Consider the following 20524-nt stretch of genomic DNA (forward strand, 5'->3'; position numbering starts at 1 on the left):
TTAACAATGCAAACGGGAGCGAGATCTCTTATTAATAAACTGTAACGTGCATAGATATGAAGACACGCTGGCCGCCGGCTGGCGGGTCTGACCATTTAGTCGAGCGGTTAGCGATGCCTCCTGCGGTGCGGGCGATACAGGTTCGCTTCCCGGCCGCGGCACTTCCTGCGGTTGCGTTGTCCCCCGAATTCGCTACAATACAATAAATTACACTTGTGAAGCAGATGTAATTAGAGAAAAAAGTCCTGTTACCCTTTATAGTTTAGGTAGATAAAGGTCTCAGTCACATTCGAGTAAAATAATCCTATTTCTATAAATGTCATAGGATCTTTTTTTTATAAAGATATTTTATTGCAATTACACCACGGACCACTAGGGGTCCGCGGACCCACGGTTGAGAAACACTGCTCTAGAAGGCGAGGGGGTTCGACGCCAAATAGTGTTTCGCCACGCAAATTTAAGTGATAAGGCCCCGAAAGAGTAAATAGGCGACCCCCTCATATTGGTGATCAGTCGTCCGCGAGTCGCTAATTTATGCACCTCTCAAAAAATATGTCGATGTTTGAATAATATCGAGACCACAGGTCTTGACCTGGCCAAGACAGTTTTTAAGAACAGAGCCGCGAAATAGCGATCGTTATTTCGGAAACGGCGTGGGGTCTGTCCCATTCAAGGTTTTGACGTCACAACGGCCGGGCGGTGATGCGGCTGCGTCGAGTAAAACTTGTATTTTTTGCAGAAATCGGGGTCCCCCCCCCCTCGTCGCGTGCCACTGCGCGTGAATAAGAGTTTTGTTTTTTTTCCCACGACTGTCGCACATCTGCCACGTCCCTGATCCCGAAAGCCACCTGAGGCGGGGAGGGCAGGTATGGAGTCACGTGGTCACACAGGTAGGTGCGCTACACAAAAAAAAGAAGAAGAAGAAGAAGAAGAAGAAGAAAGAAAAAAAAAAGAAAAAGGGGCGAGCGTTCAGCCATTACTCCGCGATGGTGACTGCGGGAGGCTTTGCCTAAAAAAAGAAAGCACACCCATGCGTTCAGGTGTCAGGGTGTAGGCGGTTTTAGCGCTCTCGGTTCTTTTCTTCCGTTGTTGTTGTTGTTTTTAAGTCACCCTCGTTATACTGTGTGGTTGTTTTTGTTTTTTTTGTGTGTGGTGTATTTGTCCCGAGATGACGGCACAGGTAGACTACCTGGCGGTGCTGTTCGCGGCCACATCTGGCGTGAGCGGAGACCTGCTGGGGTCCGACGAGAAGGAGCTCGCGCAGCTAGCGTGGCAGCTGGTGGACGTCAAGAACAAAAAGGTGATACAACTTTACTAAACCCACTCACACCCCTCGGTCGCTACATTTGGGGCCCGAGAGCGCTTTCACCCCGCACGCGCAAGGGGAGCGCGCGAGGCCCCTTGCGTGGTACGCCTAGACCGGGCTGCGTGACGTTGTGTAGCCATATTTACACGTCGCTGTACAGTGTCGTTTCCCCCCTGGGAAAGGGGGGGGGGGACGTGTGTCCGCCAAGTTTGCCGTCCACTGCTTCGGGTCTGACACGTTTTTTTTTTGTTAACTTGTGCGAACCAGCTGGGCAAGGTGAACGAGCTCCGGGTTAAGCCCGAGCTCGCAGACTTGACAGAGGAGAAGGAGGAGGAGGAGGAGGAGGAGGAGGGGGAGAGCGGATCCTGCGCGGATGTCACCTCCACGGCCACAGACCTCGAGAACGCGTTAAGCCAGGTACTGACCCCCCCCCCCACGTGTGTATACATGCACTGTAGCGCCATCAATTTGTACACGATGGCCTATTCATGATCATTAATTATTTATTTATCTTTAATATGGCGAGGTTGTGTATGCATACACATAATCTTTGGCCATGTTTGCTGGCCTACCGATTTGAATGAACCCGGTGTGAGCTGTCGATAAAAAGTAAGTGAAGTGCCATATGGAGCCGTGGCTCTTTATGGCCTATAAATGCAAACTGGTGAATTTACATAGGACGGAGAAAATGACGCCAAGCAGACCTGCAGAAGTGACACACACACACACACACACACACACACACACACACACACACACACACACACACACACACACACACACAAAAGGGTTTAAGAGCAAGAACCATCATTTGTCATTTTTTGTGATTGATCTTTCACTTTTCTCCATGGGTTGTTGAACAATGTCGGCACAAAGCTCGCAGCATCTGAGCGTTGTCTTGTCTGTTGTCTTTATTGTGCGTGTGTGTGTGTGTGTGTGTGTGTGTGTGTGATTTTATGAATGTCTCACGCTTGCCTCCGCAGTTTCATCTGAGACTGACAAACGAGGTGAACAGCGCCGACGCAGGCACGTCCTTATATTTGTGCACGGACGGGCAGCTCCACATCCGCCAGGTGATTCACCCTGAAGCCGCCGGGAAGGTGAGTGAACCGGGGAGGTGCGGGCCTTTTGCCCCGGGGAGGGCATTCGCTGCTTCTAGAGCCATCAGCGCCCACACAGAATCACGCCGGGATGGGCTATTTCGTGGGTTTGTGTGTCAGGTGTAGAGTTTGTCTACCGCACACACACTGCAGCCTATCAAATTCCTACACACATCGCACCAAGATGGATGTAGGAACAAGGCAGGGCTATGGTGAACCTCCAGCACACTTTTGGCTTGCCCCCAATAGCAGTACGGCAGTAGTGGAAAGGCGGCAGCTGTTGTGAACCCGTACCAGCCAGCTGTTGTGAACCCATACCAGCCAGCTGTTGTGAACCCATACCAGCCAGCTGTTGTGAACCCATACCAGCCAGCTGTTGTGAACCCATACCAGCCAGCTGTTGTGAACCCATACCAGCCAGCTGTTGTGAACCCGTACCAGCCAGCTGTTGTGAACCCATACCAGCCAGCTGTTGTGAACCCGTACCAGCCGGCTGTTGCTCATGACACTCCTTCAACTCAGTTTTTCTCTTGGGGACCCGTCTGTTGACTTGTAACTCGCCTGCCTCCTTAGAACATCCTGGTGCCGGAGTGCTTCTACAGCTTCTTTGACTTGCGGAAAGAGTTCAGGAAGCATTTCCCCAGGTCTGACCTGAAAACTCTGGACGTGCGCCTCATGGCAGACTGTATCCTTTCAATACCGTCGCGTCGTCTTGTTGTGATGGAGACTGTGTGCATACAGAGAAAAAGCATTTTCAAGGAACGGCGGCGAGCACGTGGAGGCAAAAACATGCACGTCGGTCATTCAAATGAGAAGTTGGGACCACAGGGTGTTGGCCTCAAGTCTAGAGGTTTTGAAATGCAAATAAAGAAACAATGGCGGCACCTTGCTAAGTGCACACTGACAGAGTGTGTGCTTAGCCAACAGGGCTAACCCCGCACACCCATAAGAACAGGAAAGCTAGAATCTCTCACTTTCTCGCTCTCTCTCTCTCTCTGTCTATTTTCTCTCTCTCTCTCTGTACCACCTCTCCACTCGTCTCTCTCATTTATTCATTCGCCGCCTTGTCCTTCACTCGTGTTCTGTTTAATCCCCTTTCTCGCTCACCGTACATACGCGAGTACACATTTCGCCTTCCTCCAGGGTACTGCAGGCTACCAGTACTGTGTTTGTTTGTTTGTTTGTTTGTTTGTTTGTTTTGCTGCAAATTTGCTCTGCATCCTCTCCTTAACCGACCGCCTCAGCTCTCAGTATACCCGTTGATGCACCGGCCGTGTCGGATTCGTCCGCCATATTGGGCCCAGAAGCAGCAGTGCAGCAGGTCCAGACTATGACCAGCATTGTCCTCGCGCTGCTCTCCGAGCCCCTATGTAAGAGCCGCATACCCCCTCTTTCGCTGTAATCACATCTAGGATATCGACAACGGCGAGACTGCCAGGGTAGGGCGTGTGCGGTACGTTATTATCGGGTGGAGAGTGGCGCCGTGGTACAGATACCAGCAGCAGTACGTTCTCTCTGAGCTCTTTTAACCAGGACTACAGAGACGGTGGCCTATTCCGTTGCCCGCCGACACGGGGACCGGCGGTTCAGATCCCCGTGTTACCTCCGGCTTGGTCGGGCGTCCCTACAGACACAATTGGCCGTGCAGGTTGTGGGTATGTCTCCTGGCCGCTGCACTAGCGCCTCCTCTGGTCGGTCTGGGTTCCCGTTCAGGGGGGGTAATAGCATGATCCTCCCATGTGCTACGTCCCCCTGGCGAAACCCCTCACTGTCAGGTGAAAAGAAGCGGCTGGCGAGACTCCACATGTATCGGAGGAGGCATGTGGACCGGGACCACTCGAGTGGGGTAATTGGATGGGTACAATTCGGGAGAAAAAGGGGAGGGGGGGTCAATTACGAAACGTTAAACATTGTATTTTATTTACTCTTGATAGTGTCTGAAACGTGTGGGGGGACGCATAACTTGCGTTGCCTACTATCGTTTACAAAGTATCCATTTGTTTCGACTGTGTGTGATGATTTACTTGTCACCTCGTTCAAATGTATCTCATTCTGGAATCTAATCGTGCACTCGTTTGTTTGTTTGCTTGCTTATTTGTTTGTTTGTTTTCGTGACAGGTCACACGTTTTCTCACCCAGAGAGAGTCAGTGAGAAGTTCGAGACCGGCACTTGGTATTGAAACTTGGCTTGAGTTTTTATGTTTCTCATTCGGCAGAATTTGCGAATAGACTCCAGTGTCTCACCCTATGACGTTAACTTTGTGTTTGGGGCGCAGCAGCAAGACGGAGAAAGTGGGTGACAACACCGTGATCAGGGCCCGAGGGCTGCCGTGGCAGTCGTCCGACCAGGACATCGCTCGCTTCTTCAGGGGACTCAACATTGCCAAGTAGGTTGTGGCTGTCTCACACGCGAGACCTTTCCACCCCCATCGCGTCGACTGAGAAGATGCTCCCAGGAGGACCGCGGTGGGGCGCCCACAAGAGTCCCGTCAACTTACACATCTCCACGTTTTGTGTTGTGTAGAGGCGGAGCTGCGTTGTGTCTTAATGCTCAGGGGAGGAGGAACGGGGAGGCTCTGGTTCGCTTCGTCAGTGAAGAGCACAGAGACTTGGCTCTGCAAAGACACAAGCACCACATGGGGAACAGATACATCGAGGTAACCAACCCCCTTCAACTCGTTACTTTCTAATCCATATTTAACACTAATAGCCCACACCTGACACGCTGCAACCACGCATCTGAGGGTGGTGCGTTAAATTATTAACGCACCACCCTGCCTAGCTGACATGCGTTATCGTTGTCATTGCAGGTTTACAAAGCAACAGGGGAGGACTTCCTGAAGATAGCGGGAGGTGAGAGATTCGATGCCATGTTGCAACCTAATTTAAAATACGGTTTAGAAACTTGAGTCGTAAGATCAACTGTCGTTCACGTCGCATCGTCACATTGCCCATACATTTATTTTAATGCATGGTTTACAGACTACTGCTACTTTCGGCTGCTCCCGTTAGGGGGCGCCACAGCGGATCGTCAGTTTCCATCTCTTCCCGTCCTCTGCGTCTTCCTCTGTCACACCAGCCACCTGCATGTCCTCCCTCACCACATCCATAAACCTCCTCTTCCTCTTCTCCTCTCCCCTGGCAGCTCCATATTCAGCATCCTTCTCCCAGTATACCCAGCGTCTCTCCTCCACACATGTCCAAGCCATCTCAATCTTGCCTCTCTTGCTTTGTCTCCAAACCGTCCAACCTCCAATCCTGTCCGTCTTCATCACTCCCAATTAAAATCTTAGCATCTTCAACTCTGCCACCTCCAGCTCCGCCACCTCCAGCTCCGCCTCCTGTCTTTTCATCAGTGCCACTGTCTCCAGACCATATAACATAGCTGGTCTCACGACCATCTTGTAAACCTTCCCTTTAACTCTTGCTGGTACCCTTCTGTCACACATCACTCCTGACACTCTTCTCCACCCACTCCACCCTGCCTGCACTGTCTTCTTCACCTCTCTACTGCACTCCCCATTACTTTGGACGGTTGACCCCAAGCGTTGAAACTCCTACGCCTTCGTCACATCCACTCCTTGCATCCTCACCATTCTGCTGTCTTGCTCCTACTGACTTTCATTCCTCTTCTCTCCAGTGCATACCTCCACCTCTCCTCAACCTGCACCCTACTCTCACTACAGATCACAGTGTCATACGCGAACATCGTAGTTCACGGAGACTCCTACCCGATCATGTCCGTCAACCTGTCCATCACTACTGTAAACAAGAAAGGGCTCAGAGCCGATCCGTGATGTAATCCCACCTCCACCCTCAACCCATCTGTCATCCCTACCCGCACACCTCAGCACTGTCACACTTCCCTCATACATATCCTGCACCACTCCTACATACTTCTCTGCCACTCCCGACTTCCTCATACAATACCACACCTCCTCTCTTGGCACCCTGTCGTATGCTTTCTCTAACTCCTCAAAGACACAATGTACCTCCTTCTGTACTTCCTCGTTAACATTCTCAAAGCAAACATCGCATCTGTGGTGCTCTTTCCTGGCATGAAACCACACTGCTGCTCGCTGATCATCACCTCTCCTCTTAACCTAGCTTCTACTACTCTTGTACAGTGTACAGAATTTAGTCAAATTTAAGGAGACATCAAAATTAACCCCTGTTCTATGAGGTCCCCTGGTGTTCTTGCTGATCATGGGTGGATTTTTTTTGGGGGGGGTGGAGGGGCTCAATCTAATAATTCAATAAAACTTGGGAAAATCATGCATTGCAGTACTAAGCTGTAAATTGGACCTTAAAAATAGAATGTTTTGAATATATCCCAATAAATAAGGACAATAAAACAAAGATGTGGCAAGTCTGCAAGAAATTACATCACAGAGAGGTGAGTCGGTTCATCCGGACACCACGCTTACTGAGAGAAACGTTTCATCACTCATCTGACCTCAGGTGACCTCTTCATACTCAACTGACCGCAGGTATCCCCCCCCCCCCATACATAAAACAGTGACAAAAACGACCAAAAACAACGATTGGTTTCATATGTAAATGCCGTGACCATTAACTAGAGTTAATGCCCATGTGTACTATTTACAGAGGATCTGGGAATAGTTGCAATCACAGCATGGTAAGATGGTGACAGATGTACTCTTACCCCCCCCCCTTCGGTTCAGGGGTGGTCGTTCCCACTTCACATGGATGGCCTCTTTGACTCCCCGTTCAAACCAGCGTTCCTCCCCATCAAGGATGTTCACATTCAATAGGACGTCTGGGTGGCATAGTGGTCTATTCCATTGACTACCAACACCGGGATCGCCGGTTCGAATCCCCGTGTTACCTCCGGCTTGGTTGAGCATCCCTACGGACACAACTGGCCGTGTCTGCAGGTGAGAAGCCGGATGTGAGTATGTGTCCTGGTCGCTGCACTGGCGCCTCCCCTGGTCGGTCGAGGCACCTGTTCAGGGGGGAGGGGGAACTGGGGGGAATGGCATGATCCTCCCACGTGCTACGTCCCCCTGGGGAAACTCCTCACTGTCAGGTGAAAAGAAGCGACTGGAGACTCCACACGTATGGGAGGAGGCATGTGGTAGTCTGCAGCCCTCCCCGGATCGGCAGAGGGGGTGGAGCAGTGACCGGGATGGCTCGGAAGAGTGGGGTAATTGGCTTGGTACAACTGGGGAGGGTGTGTGTGTGTACACCCTCATCCTTGAAAGAGTGGCCGCTGGCCTGTAGATGGGTGTAGACTGGCTCTCCTGTGTCGTGCTCTCCTCTTCGCCAGCATCTGTTTGGTTCCCCCGATGTGCAAGTCACAGCAATCCTCCCAGTACTTGACAGCGTACACTACCGGGGGACCCGATCCTTGGGGTGGACCAACTTCTGGCGCGGCGTGTTTTGGGGTTTGAAAGCAACTGAGATGCGGTGTTTGGAAAATACGCGTCTCGACTGTTCCAAAACTCCTGCCACATACGGACTCACCGCTGGTTTAGCTTAGGCAGCCGTTGTCCTTCTCCTCGCGTCAGCTGGTGCCCTGTTTCGTGTCATTATTGTTTATAAGGGTGGAGGTGCCTGCAGTCAGTTGAGTCTGAAGAGGTCACCTAGATGATGATGATGAGACGTTTCTCCCAATAAACGTTGTGTCCCGATGAACTGATTCAACTTTCTGTGATTTCCTTACCTGGATTATCGAGCCTCCATGAAGACAAGACATTTAATACATTTGAGAAATAAATATATTGTCGTGCTAAAACAGAGTGGTCACCTTTATCCCATGATGCCGTTCGCTCTTCTCAAGAGCAGCGTATTCCAGGATGACCGCAACTCGATCGACAAACAAGTGGTCGCTTTAAAGGTTCGACTGTCATATACGAGATGATGCGAGCCTTATCGAGGCCTTCTCGATATAGGTGTAGCGAATTCAGGGGCAGCCGGGAATCCGTCGCAGCCGGGAATCGATGCCGGATAGCCCGGCCCATGGGCGACTGCGCTAACCAGTCAACTAAAGGGTCCGACCCGTTAGCCAAGGGCTCCTTTGGGAAGCGCGTCCCCACGCTTCAGCATATCAGCTCCCTCACGCCTCTGGGCACACGTGCTTCCAACGGCCTCGCGGTCTCACCATCCCACTTCTGACACCAATGTAGGGAATTCGCCACAGCCTGGAATTGAACCCGAACCAGCCCAGGGGGGGTCTGACCCTTTAGTTGACTGGTTAGCACAGTTGCCCTATGGTCCGGGCTATCCGGGATCGATTCCCGGCTGCCCCTGAATTCGCTACATTGGTTCCAGAAGTGGGATGGTGAGACCATGAGGCCATTTTCAATTTGTTTTTCATCTGTCGCAGCCGGGGATTGAACCTGGATAGCCCGGACCACAGGGCAACTGTGCTAACCAGTCAACTAAAGGGTCCGACCCGTTAGCCAAGGGCTCCTTTGGGAAGCGCGTCCCCACGCTTCAGCATATCAGCTCCCTCACGCCTCTGGGCACACGTGCTTCCGACGGCCTCGCGGTCTCACCATCCCACTTCTGACACCAATGTAGGGAATTCGCCACAGCCTGGAATTGAACCCGAACCAGCCCAGGGGGGGTCTGACCCTTTAGTTGACTGGTTAGCACAGTTGCCCTATGGTCCGGGCTATCCGGGATCGATTCCCGGCTGCCCCTGAATTCGCTACATTGGTTCCAGAAGTGGGATGGTGAGACCATGAGGCCATTTTCAATTTGTTTTTCATCTGTCGCAGCCGGGGATTGAACCTGGATAGCCCGGACCACAGGGCAACTGTGCTAACCAGTCAACCAAAGGGTCCGACCCGTTAGCCAAGGGCTCCTTCGGGAAGCGCGTCCCCACGCTTCAGCATATCAGCTCCCTCACGCCTCTGGGCACACGTGCTTCCGACGGCCTCGCGGTCTCACCATCCCACTTCTGACACCAATGTAGGGAATTCGCCACAGTCTGGAATTGAACCCGGACCAGCCCGGGGGGGGGTCTGACCCTTTAGTTGACTGGTTAGCACAGTTGCCCTGTGGTCCGGGCTATCCGGGATCGATTCCCGGCTGCCCCTGAATTCGCTACATTGGTTCCAGAAGTGGGATGGTGAGACCGTGAGGCCATTTTCAATTTGTTTTTCATCTGTCGCAGCCGGGGATTGAACCTGGATAGCCCGGACAACAGGGCAACTGTGCTAACCAGTCAACCAAAGGGTCCGACCCGTTAGCCAAGGGCTCCTTCGGGAAGCGCGTCCCCACGCTTCAGCATATCAGCTCCCTCACGCCTCTGGGCACACGTGCTTCCGACGGCCTCGCGGTCTCACCATCCCACTTCTGACACCAATGTAGGGAATTCGCCACAGCCTGGAATTGAACCCGAACCAGCCCAGGGGGGGTCTGACCCTTTAGTTGACTGGTTAGCACAGTTGCCCTATGGTCCGGGCTATCCGGGATCGATTCCCGGCTGCCCCTGAATTCGCTACATTGGTTCCAGAAGTGGGATGGTGAGACCATGAGGCCATTTTCAATTTGTTTTTCATCTGTCGCAGCCGGGGATTGAACCTGGATAGCCCGGACCACAGGGCAACTGTGCTAACCAGTCAACCAAAGGGTCCGACCCGTTAGCCAAGGGCTCCTTCGGGAAGCGCGTCCCCACGCTTCAGCATATCAGCTCCCTCACGCCTCTGGGCACACGTGCTTCCGACGGCCTCGCGGTCTCACCATCCCACTTCTGACACCAATGTAGGGAATTCGCCACAGTCTGGAATTGAACCCGGACCAGCCCGGGGGGGGGGTCTGACCCTTTAGTTGACTGGTTAGCACAGTTGCCCTGTGGTCCGGGCTATCCGGGATCGATTCCCGGCTGCCCCTGAATTCGCTACATTGGTTCCAGAAGTGGGATGGTGAGACCGTGAGGCCATTTTCAATTTGTTTTTCATCTGTCGCAGCCGGGGATTGAACCTGGATAGCCCGGACCACAGGGCAACTGTGCTAACCAGTCAACCAAAGGGTCCGACCCGTTAGCCAAGGGCTCCTTCGGGAAGCGCGTCCCCACGCTTCAGCATATCAGCTCCCTCACGCCTCTGGGCACGCGTGCTTCCGACGGCCTCGCGGTCTCACCATCCCACTTCTGACACCAATGTAGGGAATTCGCCACAGCCTGGAATTGAACCCGGACCAGCCCGGGGGGGGGGTCTGACCCTTTAGTTGACTGGTTAGCACAGTTGCCCTGTGGTCCGGGCTATCCGGGATCGATTCCCGGCTGCCCCTGAATTCGCTACATTGGTTCCAGAAGTGGGATGGTGAGACCGTGAGGCCATTTTCAATTTGTTTTTCATCTGTCGCAGCCGGGGATTGAACCTGGATAGCCCGGACCACAGGGCAACTGTGCTAACCAGTCAACCAAAGGGTCCGACCCGTTAGCCAAGGGCTCCTTTGGGAAGCGCGTCCCCACGCTTCAGCATATCAGCTCCCTCACGCCTTTGGGCACACGTGCTTCCGACGGCCTCGCGGTCTCACCATCCCACTTCTGACACCAATGTAGGGAATTCGCCACAGCCTGGAATTGAACCCGGACCAGCCCGGGTGGGGGTCTGACCCTTTAGTTGACTGGTTAGCACAGTTGCCCTATGGTCCGGGCTATCCGGGATCGATTCCCGGCTGCCCCTGAATTCGCTACATTGGTTCCAGAAGTGGGATGGTGAGACCGTGAGGCCATTTTCAATTTGTTTTTCATCCGTCGCAGCCGGGGATTGAACCTGGATAGCCCAGACCACAGGGCAACTGTGCTAACCAGTCAACCAAAGGGTCCGACCCGTTAGCCAAGGGCTAGCAATTCTGCTCGTTTGTGGTCATTACAGTAGTATAAAAATTCTGTAATGTTTTGACTCGGGTCGGATCTTCCGATCTGAACTAGGTCTGATTTTTGGAAGCGGAAGCAACTCCGGCAACGTGGCGGTACTCCTGTCTGCCCCGCCGAGGGAACTCTTACCGCCGGTGATCCCTATAGTCCGGCGTTACTTCGCCCGCTTTCTCGCTCAGAAGCTGAACGGGTGTTTCTGTGTCTCCCCAGGTACCTCCAACGAGGTGGCGGTGTTCCTGTCGCGCGAGGACCAGGTCATAGTGAGGATGCGGGGTCTCCCCTTCACCGCCACGCACGAGCAGGTGCTGGTGTTCTTCGCCCAGGAGGACGGCCCCAAGGAGTCGTGCCCGGTCAGCGGCGGGAAAGACGGCATCCTGTTCGTCCGCTACCCGGACGGACGTCCCACGGGCGACGCCTTCGTCCTGTTTTCCTGCGAGGAGCATGCCCAGAGCGCTCTGAGGAAGCACAAAGACATCCTGGGCAAACGATACATCGAGCTGTTCAAGAGCACCGCCGCTGAGGTCCAACAGGTACGTTCGGGCGTGTGCGGGTGTGTCTGCTCTCGCGCACGCGGGAATTCTGGATATTTGTGCGCCTGAATTGGTGTGTATGTGCGGAATGGGCTCGGTCCTCGGTGTAGTTTTTTAAAAATTGTGTACTCTTTGGTCGTTGTCACTGGGCCGGGTCTGTTGCGCTTCTTTTGTTCTCCTCTGGGGGGGATGGAGGGCCCATTATCTCGTCGTGTGTGTGAACGCTGAATAGAGCGAAACAATGCGTGGGCGTGCTGTCTATATTCTGGAGTTACTTAAAGGAAAAGTTGGAAGAGGGTTTAAGGGTGGAACCTGCCGAGCAAGGGTGGGTGTGTGTGTGTCTTTATCTGTGTGTTCATCTGTGCTTTTCCCTTCACTACGCTGCCTTCTTATTTATTTGGGTGTTGGACAAACACTTGGGTCCGTGAACAATTGCCGTTCTTCTTCCTCTTTCTCTTTCTCTATCCCTCCCCTCCCTCCCCCCCCCTTATGAGACAAGGAATCAAGCGCCGAGCAGAAGGCCGTCCCGTGTGGCTCAACGTGTGAGAGCCTTTATGGTTTTATGGGGCCTCTCCTGCAGATTAAACAGGCGTTTCGTCCGGGTGGCGACCGGCCGTCTCATCTCTGAAACCCCAGTGTACTTTCTAATCACCTGGAAGTGAAGAGCCGCCCCCTTTTTAAGCTAGCTGCCTGGCAATAACTCTAACGGCCGGGGCGGGGCGGGCGGGTGGCGTAGCGGTCTATTCCGTTGCCTACCAACACGGGGATCGCCGGTTCGAATCCCCGTGTTACCTCCGGCTTGGTCGGGCGTCCCTACACAATTGGCCGTGTCTGCGGGTGGGAAGCCGGATGCGGGTGTGCATCCTGGTCGCTGCACTAGCGCCTCCTCTGGTCGGTCGGAGCGCCTGTTCGGGAGGGGGGGAACTGGGGCCACACACTCCGCCCCCCTGGCGAAACTCCTCACTGTCACACATGTATGGGAGGAGGCATGTGGTAGTCTGCAGCCCTCCCCGGATCGGCAGAGGGGGTGGAGCAGAGACCGGGACAGCTTGGAGGGGGGGGGGGTAATTGGCCGGGTACAACTGGGGAGAAAAGGGGGAAAATCAAACAAATAAAAAGTAATTCTAACGGGTCGGCCATTGATAAAGTGTGTGTGCGTGTGTGTGTGTGTGTGTGTTTTCAGGTTCTGAACAGGTACTCGTCGGCGCCTCTGATCCCCGTCGCACCTGCCCCTTTGGTGTCGGTGCTGCCCACGGTGTCTCTCCTGCCCCCTCCTGGTGGTGTAAGGGACTGCTTACGGCTGAGGGGTCTCCCCTACACGGCCTCCATAGAGGACATCCTCACCTTCCTGGGAGAGTTCACGCACGACATCCGACCCCACGGCGTGCACATGGTGCTTAACCAACAGGTACCGGGGGCGGGGGTTAAGGGCGGTCGACCCTGTTGCCTCGCAGCAAGCGGGTCTTGGGTTCGAGTCCCTGCCTTCTCGGTCTCCTTGTTCCCCTCCATTTGTTTGCGTGGGTTTCCTCCGAGCATGCGGTCTCCTCTCGCTGTCTCCAGACCCGCACGCCGGTCGAATTCGGGAGGCGTAAATTGTCCATAGACACGAATGGCGTGCGAGCGACCGTGTGTTTGAGCCCCGTGATGGAGCAGTGAGCTGGGCGGAGGGGTTTCCTCCGCCTTCGATGGACAGCTGGGATACGTTACGAGCCTTTGCAACCCTGAATTAAATTAAACCAGCAAATTCGACTGATCTGTGTGGTGCGTGAGCGCCTGAATTGCCCCCTGGGGTTGAATGTGCCTGAGTGTTTTCCTCAAAGATAGACCCCAAGCTTTCTCTCTCCCTCCCTCCCTCTCCCCCTCTCTCTCCCCCTTATCTCGTCTCTCCACTCAGGGCCGCCCGTCGGGCGACTGTTTCATCCAGATGACCTCGGCGGAGCGGGCGTTCCTGGCCTCCCAGCGGCTCCACAAGCAGGTGATGCCCGGCCAGCGCGGGGTCCACAGCCGCTACGTGGAGGTGTTCCCGTGCAGCGCCGAGGAGATGGGCCTGGTTCTGATGGGAGGCTCGCTGTCGCACACACACACACACACACAAAGCCGGAGCAGGAGTGGGACAGGGCTCAGCCCGCCGCCATGTAAGTCCAGACGTAAGTGCTGCTGGGAGCTGGGGGTTTGCTTCGGGACCGCAGGGGTAGGCGGGCTCCTGCCACGGGGGCAGAGGTGAGAGGTTAGAGGTTAAATTCTGCCCCCCCCTCCCCTTCCTCTCTTCTCTGGGTTCTCTCCAATCTAGAACTCTTCGGAGGATGGGGACATCTGGTCTGACCAGGAGGGGTAGGAACCGTGTGTGTGTACATGCGTATTTGTGGGAATCGGTGTGTTAGTGGGTGTGTGTGTGTGTGTGTGTGTGTGTGTGTGTGTGTGTGTGTGTGTGTGTGTGTGTGTGTGTGTGTGTGTGTGTGTGTGTGTGTGTGAACATGTGGTTGTGTTCCTTCCCGGTGTAACCCGAGAGTGATTTTTGGTGAGGTTTTGCATGCACCGAGAAACTTCTTAGTTCCACCGTTTTACTCTGCACTCACAGTTTCCCCCTGCATCTTCATTCACACACTCTGGTCGAATAGCGAGTCTATTCCAACGGCACGCGTGTTGCTTATCCTCACCCCCCCTTGCCGAGGTCACCCGCAGTGACCTGAGGAGGTCGGATGAGCGTAAGCAACACTGCCGAGATCCCAACCGAGAGGGCGAGGTGGCTTCCAACTCTCCAATCATGTCGTCTGTTCTCAGGGGTCGGTTGTGGTATGTTGATTTGACCTCGTCAGTCCCCTCTTGCCTTTTTTAGGTGTGTGCATCACCCGTGCTTGTCCAATCAGTGGGGCTGGTGGGCGGAGCTAAGCGCTGATGCCTAGAGACGTGTTGTCCGTCCTCCCGTCCTCTCTCTTCTCAGACTCGGTGTACATTTATGCACTCCTGTATGCGGATGGAAAGAATACAAATTAAATAGAAGGAAGACTGGTAAAATGCACCACGCAGACTTTGCTCGCTCAGCTTTTCGGACGGCTCAGTGTTTTTGGTTTCGAGTGCATAGGGTTCACACGAGAGTGATTCTTCAACGGAGGGTACATTTGCAAGAGAAAAAAAAAATTTTTTTTTGGGAAAGATTTGTGTCTCAGTGACGTCATTTTAATGCTTTTTTCAGTGTGTTGAAAACTCCAATGTGCCAGAATCTCACCGCTTTGGGCTTGTCCCCAACCCAGATTTTTTAACTTCCCCCCTCTATGAAGTCATAAAAATGGTTAAATTCATTAAAGAGACATCTTTCAAATCCATATGGTTTATTTATGTGCAATTTGCACATTTTATATAGTGAAATATCGCTGCCCCCCCTCATACATCCGTCATGGCCTCACGCCCAACATTTTAGAGCAGTGATGTTTTTTCGAACACCGGCAACACGGTTGCCGCGGAAACGAGGCGTGCCAGAGGTGTTGAGCGGTGACGGCAGAAGCGTGCCTTTTTCATGTCCACAAATGTGAGTCATGTGAGGGTTTATACGTCCTGATCCGACGGTGTGTTCATTAGGCGTCGTTACCAAACCAGTTAGCGGCTGAGGATTTTAGCTCAGAAAGAAGGACGGGGTCGCTTTAGTCACGCGTATTCGCTGTACATCGTATGCTAGCTAGCAAGTTAGCTTAGCAAGTCCAACACTTGGCCAACTTTTTCCTCCCAAAATTTTAAAGAAATTGATTTTTCAAAATTTCAAAAGGCCCCAAATTGAAGAATCACCCATGAATGACAAGGAGAGAGCACCGGGATTCAGGTCTAGCGATGTGTAGGTGTTGGTGAGGCCATAGTAAATGGAAATGATGGGGGGGCGGGGGGGGGTTCTTATCAATACTCTGCGTTACAGTCCCGTAGGACACTTCCTTGAACATATCTGCTCCTATAGAGGCCCATACTCCCAGTCATAAAGGTGTCCCGTGCAGACGTCTTCACGATTTTGGTCATTGTTTGTGTTACTGCATGAACACCTCTCTCTGAAACAAACAATGACCAGAGTTCCCCCCCAAAAAAACCCCCCAAAAATAATAAATCCCCCATGTGAAGGTTGTCTTTTATCGCTTGTTTTTCTCCCCCCCCCCCCGAGTCTAACCTCCCTTCTCTCCCTCTTCCTTTCCCAGGTCTGTCCCCGCCAACCTACTCCTTCACCCCTGTTCCCTCGGTCCTGCCCACGGAGGCCACGGCCCTCTACCCTCCTATTGGTCAGGTGTTGCTGACTCCCCGGCCCCTGCCCCCCGCGCACCCCTACTACCCCGCCACGCCTCAGCTGTACATGAACTATGCAGCCTACTACCCCAGGTACTACCTATGGCTGAATAGAGACAGACACCAGACGCCAATAAAAGCGACATCCTGATGTCTTCCTCGTGGCTTTCACATTAACGCTACAATCCTACGGGCGTCCGGGTGGCGTGGTGGTCTATCCCGTCGCCTACCAACACGGGGATCGTTGGTTTGAATCCCCGTGTCACCGCCGGCTCGGTCGGGCGTCCCTACAGAGACAATTGGCCGTGTCTGCTGGTAGGAAGCCGGATGCGGGTATGTGTCCTGGTCGCTGCACTAGCGCCTCCTCTGTTCGGCGGGGGGGGAATAGCGTGATCCTCCCACATGCTACGTCCCCCTGGTGAAACTCCTCACTGTCCGGTGAAAAGAAGCGGCTGGCGACTCCACATGTACGGGAGGGGGCATGTGGTAGTCTGCAGCCCCTCCCCCCGGATGGGCAGAGGGGGTGGAGCAGCGGCCGGGACGGCTCGAGAGAGAGAGAGTGGGGTAATTGGCCGGGTACAACTGGGAAGAAAATCCGCCCATCCTTGTTGATGGTGTATATCAACCGAATGCGTGTGTAAGACAGCAGCTAAATCGTGAACGCTTCCGGAGTTGCACATCTTCGTGGCAACTGTCAGGCACCAAAATGATCCGCCGCGTGGCGTTCTTGTGTCGAGCGAGGACGACTAAGGCAAGTAGCGACGAGTCTGGAGAAGAAGAAGAAGGAAAAGGGAACTTGTGGCTAACAAGTGGATATGGCAGAACGAGCTTTTACCTTCCGATACCCACCGAGGACCGCAGTCACCCCGCAGTGTGTCAGAGAGTCTGTCTTCTACCATCACTTCCTGTCACTGTGAAATGTGACAAAACCTTCCATCAGCTGGGCCTGATTGTGAAAATGGCCGACGTTCTGACTGCTGTTCAGATTTGTGCATCTCAGGGATATGTCGCTGACGGAGTAGAAGCATTTTCTGGACGATGGACAGCCGGTACTGGGATACCCCCAAACTTTTGGGGGGCGGTTTTTTGTGTGCAGGGAAACAGGAAGGAGAGCATTCAGCTAGTGGGGTAACGCTCACATGAGCATGACGGTGTTAAACGGGTCCATGCCGCACTCGTGCATCCGTCTCGCGGTGTCCGTAAGCCGCGTTGCACCGCGGAATACGGGACCCCTGATGATTCTGACACCCCCGTAGAGCTCGGTCCCAGCCCCGAGAGCGCGTCCCATCAGCAAACCTGCGGGACCGGGGCGTCCGGGTGGTGCGGCGGTCTATTCCGGTGGGGAGCCGGATGCGGGTACGTGTCCTGGTCGCTGCACTAGCGCCTCCTCTGGTCGGTTGGGCTGCCTTTTCAGGAAGGAGGGGGAACTGGGGGGAATAGCGTGATCCTCCCACGCGCTACGCCCCCCCTGGTGAAACTCCTCACTGTCAGGTGATAAGAAGCGGCTGGCGACTCCACATGTATGGGAGGAGGCACGTGGTGGTCTGCAGCCCTCCCCGGATCGGGGGCGGAGCGGAGATCGGGACGGCTCAGAAGAGCGGGGTAATTGGCTAAGCACAATTGGGATATAGGTCCGGTGATTTGATTCCACGTAGCTTTTCTTCCCCCACGTTTCACGGCCAGAGATGTTTTTGGGGTTTTGGACAACGGGCCAGGCTCCGTGATGACTTCTGGAGGGTAACTGCCGCGACTAAATCAAGACCCCTCGTGCAACGAGGAGGAAAGGAAGTTTGGATTTGAGGGAAATGTTGCATTGCCAAGTAGAAGGAGACTTGGTCAAGGGTAGTTAATAACTGAACAGTGACTTATCGGATAGCTTGGTAAACATCGGTGACCTCCCTCTCTCTCTCTCTCTCTCTCTCTCTCTCTCTCTCCCTCTCCCTCTCTCTCCCCCTCTCTCTCTCTCTCTCTCTCTCTCTCCCTCTCCCTCTCTCTCCCCCTCTCTCTCCCTCTCTGGCCAGCCTGGTCTAAGTGGGTCACCTGCGTCCTTTACTCTCAAACGACACACAATCCAAGTCACTGAGGCAAGTTTTGTTGTTATGTACAGTGTGTATTTCCAAGGTAACAGTCTTTCTCTCCCACCTTTCCTATCACCACCACCACCACCACCACCATCTTGCTCTTCAGCCCACCTGGTTCTCCCACTGCTGTAGGTTTCTTCCCCTCCCCCCTCTCCTCCCCCGGGGGGTTGGTGCGCATGCCCAGCCTGACCTACAGCAACGGAGTCAAAGACCTCATTAGCACCGTACAGGGATACCAGGTAAGAACCGCATGTATATGTGTGTGTGTGTGTGTATATGTGTGTGTATATGTGTGTGTGTGTGTGTGTATACACATCGTCAAGAACCCGTTTGCGCTGCAGTTCGTGTGCATGCGAACGCCTCGGCGCCTCCAGTGTTCACACGCCTCGCCGCAGATTCCAAATGCTACATTCAAATGTCCTTCTGTAGTGGGTGTGTATTGTCAGGCATTTTGCCGTGTTTGCCCGGAGGCTATCGAACTCGTTTATCTGGTCTGCTCTACCCATTCTCACACACACACACACACACACACACACACACACACGCACACACGCACACACACACGCACACTGTTGCTTGCTTAGACTTGATTCGCCAGAAGTCTTTTAGTCGAGCTCGGGAGAGACGGATGTAGCTCAGATGTTTACTTGGTGAGTGGATGTACGTTGGAAGTCGTGCGCGGGGACAAACCCCAGGGGACGGACGTCGTCCAGCTCGCCGTCCACCCCGCCTCCGCGCTTCAGCCGCAGATCCCGGAGGCCTTTTTAGACTTGCATGTGTATTTTGTCTGTGTCTCTCAGCCCCGCTCTCTGTCCCTCCTCCTCCTCCTCCTCCTCCTCCCCCCCCCCTCCCTCACACCACAGTACACCCACGAGGATGGTCTCGTGCACGCTCACGGGCCCGTGCACGCCCACGACCCGACCAGGACTTTGCTTACGCAGCCCAAAGAATGGGTGTGTATTTAAGGTGTCTGAGACAGGTGGCAGGTAAGGATTGGCTTCCGAGGCGCAGTTGAGCGTTTGTGGACGGAGGCTGTAGCTGTGGCTCTGGCTCGGCTGGTCACCGGGTGGGGGTGACGGCAGGGATGTTTCCTATCTAGACAGGGAAGTTTCCACGAACCACAAGCACTAGGAACAAATTCTGGCCACCGCCATTTTGTTGTTTTTTTTGGATGGATTGAAGTGGTTGGGGGAAATTTCTCAGTGTTGTAGAGTTTCCTTGGATCTCGGTTTGTGTTGTGTCAAGGGGCCGTTACTCTTCTAACGGGTATGTGGAAGGGTATCGTAGCTAACTGCTCTCTCGGATACAGGCTACTAAACTTCCGCCGACCCCGCGTAGGAAGCCACCACAGCCTGTGGCTTTCCCTCTACACTTGAAGCCCTCTTAAGGGGTTAATCTGTGGTGTCGTAGCCGTTTCAGGAAAGGGGTAATAAAAAAGGTGGAGCTGACCGGCGGCTGATAAGGTGATGGGTTAACCTCTGGTGCTGGTACAAGGGTTCTCACTCTGTCCCTGTGTCCATGAACTAATGCCCACCCCACCCCTACCCCACCCCTCTCTCCCTTCTTTGTTCTCCCACTTTTCTTCTCTATAGAGTCCCGTTGAGTCGGTTCCTCTCCTGAACAGCAGTCTGATTGGTCAGTCCAGCGGAGGCGACGTTCCCCTGATGCCCCTCCCCCCTCTCATAACCAAGCCGGGAGGGCAGTACCTGGACCTGACCCTGCTGTAGGGTCTCTCTCTCTCTCTCTCTCTCTCTCTCTCTCTCTCTCACACTCTCACTAGGTATAAGTCAGACTGTTAATGTATTCGTATGTTTTTGCAATAGTCTTAGTTGTGTTATTTATGTTAAACAGCCATGTATTTTATACCAAAATCAACGTGCCCTTAGCCAAAATAGCAGCTTTCGTCTTTCCATTGCACAATGTGTATTTTAAAAGCTTTATAGAGATGTTTTAACACGTTAAATGATATAACCACTATGATATATTTGCTAGCAAAAAAAGAAAAAGGAAAAAAAAAACAACAGATTGACTAGGCACCAGACGAACTGAATATTTTTCTTCGGTCTTTTTTTTTTTTTGTGAACCAAAGTTGAGAATGCGTGCGCGAATGTGAATGAGGAGCGTGCGTATTTTTTTTTTTTGCATGGCTGTGTGTTTATATATATTTTAATACTTTCATTTGTCCATCTAATGCATTGTTTTGTTTGTATACGTTCGATACAGTACGCGATGGAGGCTTTAGTGCATGAAGAAGTTAGTACCACTGTTTTAAGATGTTTACATGACGCCAGTTTGTTGATGCACTGTTGACCCACAATTCCACGAGTCAATGCAATAGCAGTATATATATATATGTGTATGTGTAACCGGTTATTTTGTTGCCCGGTGCGGGA

At 53.3% G+C, this 20524-nt stretch overlaps 1 protein-coding gene across 1 annotated transcript; it reads left to right on the forward strand.

Annotated features, from left to right (window-relative positions):
* Nucleotides 1-1003: 1003 nt before the first annotated feature.
* Nucleotides 1004-19858, forward strand: esrp1 (epithelial splicing regulatory protein 1). Its single transcript, XM_056286451.1, has 15 exons — nt 1004-1300; nt 1574-1723; nt 2290-2406; nt 2980-3091; nt 3651-3776; nt 4525-4579; nt 4683-4793; nt 4931-5063; nt 5217-5259; nt 11471-11790; nt 12974-13198; nt 13685-13937; nt 15966-16143; nt 18238-18370; nt 19724-19858. The coding sequence occupies exons 1-15, from the start codon at nt 1169-1171 to the stop codon at nt 19856-19858; spliced, it is 2223 nt and encodes a 740-aa protein (XP_056142426.1). The 5' UTR covers nt 1004-1168.
* The last annotated feature ends 666 nt before the right edge of the window (nt 19859-20524 follow it).

This window comes from Lampris incognitus, chromosome 9 (assembly GCF_029633865.1).
Source record: "Lampris incognitus isolate fLamInc1 chromosome 9, fLamInc1.hap2, whole genome shotgun sequence".
Lineage (NCBI taxonomy): Eukaryota > Metazoa > Chordata > Actinopteri > Lampriformes > Lampridae > Lampris > Lampris incognitus.